Source organism: Microcebus murinus, chromosome 19 (genome assembly GCF_040939455.1).
Source record: "Microcebus murinus isolate Inina chromosome 19, M.murinus_Inina_mat1.0, whole genome shotgun sequence".
Classification (NCBI taxonomy): domain Eukaryota; kingdom Metazoa; phylum Chordata; class Mammalia; order Primates; family Cheirogaleidae; genus Microcebus; species Microcebus murinus.
In genome coordinates, this window is record NC_134122.1 from 48,183,406 (window position 1) to 48,189,405 (window position 6,000).

The window sequence follows — 6,000 nt, forward strand, 5'->3', positions numbered from 1 at the left end:
GCTAGTGAGAGGCCAGCATTCCAGCCAATTTGAAACCCTGGCCCCAAAGTGCCCTAGTAATTTTGTTTTCCAAATGCATGAATGTCAGCCTCTGGACAAAAAGTGATATATACTGTCTGGTGGGCAGCGTGCTGGCCAGACACCAGATTTGGATTGTCTCCCTGTGCTCTGGGTTCTAGCCTGGTAGTCCTTTTCAGCCACAGGTGCACAGAAATGGGTTTCATCCAAAACAGACCAAAACTGAAAGTAGTGTTTAAGGTCCATCTACCCAAAACAACACTGAGTTCTGACTCATCACTGCTACAGATTCTTCAAGAAGCTGGTCTGGATGCAAGGCTTCTTGGAGCTAATCACATCTCTTCTCAAGGAGGTTCATGACTTCTAGTTCCAATCTAGTTTGGGCCTGTCTGAAGGGAGCCTAACAAGTCCCAAGAATAAATGTAGGCAAACCTCATAATTGTGTGTGTTTTGAAATGAGATACATCAAACAACATAACCACTCTAGTTTAATCACCTGCTTATGAAAAGGCAGCATTATAAATTGAAGAATTAGTAAGGCAAATACTTTGTCCATATGTATTTTTATTTTTATTTTTGAGTCAGAGTCTCACTCTGTTGCCCTGGCTAGAGTGCCGTGGCGTCAGCCTAGCTCACAGCAACCTCCAACTCCTGGGCTCAAGCGATCCTACTGCCTCAGCTTCCCGAGTAGCTCGGACTACAGGCATGCACCACCATGCCTGGCTAATTTTTTCTATATATTTTTAGTTGGCCAATTAATTTCTTTCTATTTTTAGTAGAGACAGGGTCTTGCTCTTGCTCAGGCTGGTTTCAATCTCCTGACCTTGAGCAATCCGCCCACCTCAGCGTCCCAGAGTGCTAGGATTACAGGCGCAAGCCACTGGGCCTGGCCACATATTTTTAAAACATATCTCTGACATCAAATAGCGACTGTTCATATTAAGCCAAAAAGCTACTGCCAACCATACAAGACTGACTTGCAGTCACCCACCCTGCCTATGAGGCAACATTACTGTCACCTGTGGCCTACACTAGGATGGCATCCACTCTGCCTGAAGGATCAGAGTTTTATCCACCGTGCATTTTTTCCATAAATCACTATAGACTTCTCCATGAAAAAAAGATCCCTGGAATTTTTCCGTGATTTGGAGGGACTTACATAATTTGTGTGAGGATAATCAAGGTGGAGAGACGCATCAGACCAAAAGGAAATTCACACACCCCAGCTTTTCTGTGTATTCCACTTGGGTAACCACTCACTGTTTCCTAGCCCTCCCAGGAATGTCGCTGAGTGTCATTTTAGCCTATGAAGATAAAGTGGAAACAGCACATACACATCGTGTGTGTAAATTATCAGAATCTTGAGCAGTAAGGAAACGAGGTGTCGTGGGTAGGAGAGTGGGGGAAATGGTGATGACATTGTGAATGTTGCTAATTTAGAACTCAGTTTCAAGAACTGTGCTGCAATGGAGAAGTAGAGGTGGAAAATGGACATGAGTCAATATCATGGGAATTCCTCTACCATTTCCCTCCACTCTTATTGAGCAAGGTTCTATTGGAACTGAACTGCTTTTCTAGGCCTTCAATTGAATTCCCGATTGATAAGCATTATAATACAGTGCTTATTCTTGTATGCAGGTGGAGCAGTTGAAATATTTGAACACATGTATTCAACGTATATCCCTCTCCAATTACTTTGCTCTTCTTCACATTAAAATTTGACCACTACTAAGAAGATATTAAGTGGAAAACCCATATAAGATACAAGAAATAGACATACAAAGGTCATATGAAATCCATGATGTCATGTTGCATGCCTGTACAAAGACATAGACCACTCGACTTGATAACCAGCATTTGATAACCAAGGACACTGTGTTTCTTTGTAAGCTACCTGGCATTGATTTATACATTATTATTTATATCAAAAGTAAAGTAAAAAAATAATATGTTCAAAGAATAAAAGAAAAGTCAGGCAATCCATAGTCAAGGATTATGAGTAAAATTTACTGAAAGAAGTTACTTTTTTCCAACAATGATTGATCAGGGAAATCTTTTTCTGAAAAATAAATTATATATGTCATTAACCCTAAACACAAAGAGCCAAAAAAAAGGATGGCAAACTGAGCAGCACAGAAGTTCCAAGCTTAACCAACAAAATAATGCTTAAAAAAATGTATTACATTCTCTTCCTGAAGTCATCATAGTTTGTTAACTTAAAAGTAGAATTACTAGCAATTTGTTGCTATACAACAATGTATAGAGTAAATTAAAAACTAGCAATATGAGACTCAGATATAATAAATAATAAAATAACTATTTCTAAAACTACTATCTTCTTATTTTATTTGTTCTCATGATAATTAAATGAGACACACTGGTTGCTGTCACATTATGTTTATTTCTAATCAAGATAACAGTTAGGTGTCTGATCTATTCAGCCCTTAATCTTTCTTAGGGAAACAGAAATAATACAGTTGTTTGGCCCAACAAAAAAATACTACCATAATTTTCCATCCAAAAGTCCAACTCTACACATTATACACACCCATAAAACGGAATTCAAAATTCTTACATCTCGTATATTACAAAATTCAGTCATACCAAACAATAGAAAATATCGTGACTCATTTAAAATCACCTAGCTGCCACCCAAAATGTTTTTTCTCAAAATCAACTCTAAATAGAATAGGCAAATATGCAGTTATTTCAATCAGCGTAGGCATACAATAGTAATAATCTAAGCTCAAGTGGATTATTTTCCCGATTTATGCAGTGAGAATGCTCTAAGACTAAAATAGACAACTAATGCCCAGTTTTTCTTTTTCATCACACTATGTTATCCTAGACACATATAGCTACAGTCACAGGTACACACTACAGTACTGCCTGCAAGGCTAGAGACCAAAACAGCTAGCATTGTACCAGGATCTTCTCCTTAAAGCAGTAACAATATTCCCTCAAACACACAGTCATCACTACCTTTTAATGATTCTGGGCTACATAGACGAAAAGTTTTGATTTAGTGAGGTCAAGGTAGCACATAGCCTTTCATCTTTATTCATAATCAGTTCTGATCCTCTTACCGAAAATAAAAAAAAAAAAAACATATGCAAACTCATCCTGGACTCTTCAATGGGCTCGCTATAATCAAAATCTTTCACATTTTTTTAAATTTCAAGGTATGATTTCCTTTTACCATTGTTAGCATTTTACTAAAGAAATCTTGCCCAATAAGCACTCTTGGTAATATGCTAAAAAAAAATCAGCCATAAAATGCAACAGAAACGACTGGTGCATAAGTTAAATAAAGAATACTGCATCCTTAATTTAAGTCAGATTGTTGATTATGGCCAGAGTGAAGTTACCTAAGCAACCACTCTAAAGCACATGCAATATTCAAATGCATCTTTATTATGGTGGCTCAATGTCTACAAGTTTGTTGTTGATAGCAGTTCTACTAAATGCATAAAGCTATCAGATCTGTTTATGGCCACAAAAAAATATATATCTACTGGAATATAGAGAGTTATTTAATGAGCATGACACTAGAATATAAATAGCCATAAGCAAAATAATAAAAATAAAGCAAAGTAAAAAAAAATAATTTAGGCTAAGACAAAAAAACTACCATTGTTTAGTTAGGAGTAAAATCATGAAACCACATGCATTCACACAGACACATTCACTCTTGTCACGGAACTGCAAAGTGGTCTATTTTTATTTCTAAAATGTGATACACTTATGTAATTATTATAACCTAAATGTTTAGAAGAAGTATAAGAAAAAGGCTTCTAAAATTATTATGGATGCTATTAAATCATGCGTATAACAAACAAAATATCTGGAATGCCCAAACTTGCTGTGATTGCTCATGACAGATTAATCTATTTAAAACCAGCAGGGAAAGTGTGAGGCCTCATTTACTTCACTGTGTTTCTACACATATGTGTCACTTGAGAACGTCAGATCATCTTCAAGTACGGCATGCAAACATCAGCGATTTGGGGAATCCACAAGGCCACAAAGTTGACATATACTCTGATTTAGGTGGAAAAAAAAATCGAGAAAGCCATAAGTTTCCCTTTTTTCCAAGAAAGTGAAGAAATTCTTACCTTTCTGTACACCAGCATGTTGGGTGATTCATCTGCCACCCCGTTGCTGGTCTGCCCATAATTATTCCCCTGGGCCATGTCACCCAAAGTTGGTCCACTCTCGGATACAGGAATTATCAGTCTGCCCTGCAAAGGTTGAGAGAGACTTCAGTGAGACCTAGTGGTCGTGCTGAACAGGGGCTAAAACTGCCGCGATTCTTCTTCCTCACTCACATCATGCACCCAACACGGAGTGTGCCTACATACAAGCTAGGGCTGGCTGGAGGAAGTGACCCAGGACATGGATTTAAAAAAATGAATTTCCACCTACAATGCCTCCAGGGAAATTTAGAAATTACAGTCTTCCAGGTAGACAGAGCCATTTGTCTGTGGTTTGAACTGACTGCATGCTCTGGGTACTCGTGTTAAAAAGTGCCTGACGCTCACCCTAAGAGCCCATGGGTGCCATTCTCACAGTACAGAGTTCTCTTTTTCTCCCAATACTTGCCCCTCCACTTGATGATGTTTTCCCAAAGGGGCGGAAAGGCGACACCCGGAGGGGGGTGGGCAGCACACTTTCTCCCGGGTGTCTGTCTGGTTTCCCTCATGCAGGCGCGTCCGGGAGGCCCATTCCCAGCGTCATTCTCCAGCACATGTGTTTGCTCCTCGTTCCCCCCGGTCTCCCACGCAGAGCCGGAGTCATGTTCCCTACTTTCACCTGCCTGCGCTGCCAGGCTCCTCTCCTGTCACCCCACTCCACTCGGGAAGTCGAGAGGTAACCCTGCCCAGCCTTGCACGGAGGCGCCAGAACAAGTCCCGGCAACAAGAACGGCTGGGAGGTCGCGCCCCCAGGCAATGACCCAGGTCGCCAGGGGTGAAACCCCAACTGCAGAAGCCTCAAAGCCACCAGGCAGGGAGGCGAGACCCGGAGAGCCCGGCGCCCCTCGCCCGGCGCTCGCGGCGGCAGCAAATGGCAGGCGGGCCAGTGCCCCGCCGCGGCCGCCGCCGGCTCCGGGCAGCAGTTTCGGCGCCGGGGACGGCGCGGGGCGCTCGGAGCCCGCAGCCCGGCCCCGGCGCGGGGTCCCCGGGCGGCCGCCCTGCGCCCGCGGGCGCTCCCGCGGCGCACGGCGAGGGCGAGGGCGGGCGCGGGCCGGGCCGGGCGGGCTCCGGGCGGCGCTGCCTCCTCCCCGCCCGCCGCCCCTATTTACCTCCTCCGCCAAGGTCACGGCCCCGGCGGCTCCCCTCCCGGGCGCGCTGGGCGCGGGCGCTGTCAGCTGGCGGCGAGCGGAGCAGCGAGGCAGGGCAGCCTCATCACACTCGCGGCGGATGCGGATCCCGCGCCGCCCGGCTCTCCCGCGCAGGCGACCGCCACCCTCGCCGCCGCCCGCCCGTGCACAGGCGGCTCCGCAGCCGCCGCTCGCGCCCGCTCCCCGGGGCCGCCTCGCCGCTCGTCCCTCCGCCTCCGCCGCTCCTCCCGGGGACCTGGACCAGCCGAGCGCGCGCGGGAGGCGAGACGCCCGGCCCGTGCGCGCGACTGGCAGCGGGGAGGAGGGGACGGTCACGTGGGGCAGGGCCGTCCGAAGGTGCCGGCTCGCTCGGGCTCGGCTGGGCCGCCGCCGCTCCGCGCGGGCCGCCCGGGCCTCCGCGCCCGCCCTCTCGCCCCCGGGAGGCCGCGGCCCTGCCCGCGCGGCCCGCACCGCTCCCGCACTCCGCCCGCCCGCCCGCCCGGGGGACGCGCCGCCCGGGCCTGACAGCACGGAGCCGGGGCCCCGAGGGGGCGGGAGGGAGGGACGCTTCGGCGCCGGTGGGGGAGGACCGACGGCCCTGCAGGCGCGGGGCCGTGCATCCAGCAGGTGCCCTCACGTGCCCGAAGGCCGCGCTGACACTA

At 47.1% G+C, this 6,000-nt stretch overlaps 1 protein-coding gene across 3 annotated transcripts in view; it reads right to left on the minus strand.

Moving 5' to 3' along the window:
• RGS7 (regulator of G protein signaling 7) overlaps positions 1–5,648 on the minus strand; it is a 401,788-nt gene extending 396,140 nt beyond the window's left edge. For all 3 annotated transcript variants that reach the window (XM_075995508.1, XM_012751216.3, XM_012751212.3), the window contains exons 1-2: positions 5,321–5,648; positions 4,134–4,259 (exon numbers count right to left, since the gene is read on the minus strand). In XM_075995508.1, coding sequence (XP_075851623.1) covers positions 4,134–4,211 — 78 coding nt within the window. In that variant the 5' untranslated portion in view covers positions 4,212–4,259; positions 5,321–5,648. The remainder of the gene's footprint in view (positions 1–4,133; positions 4,260–5,320) is intronic.
• Between the last annotated feature and the right edge of the window lie 352 nt (positions 5,649–6,000).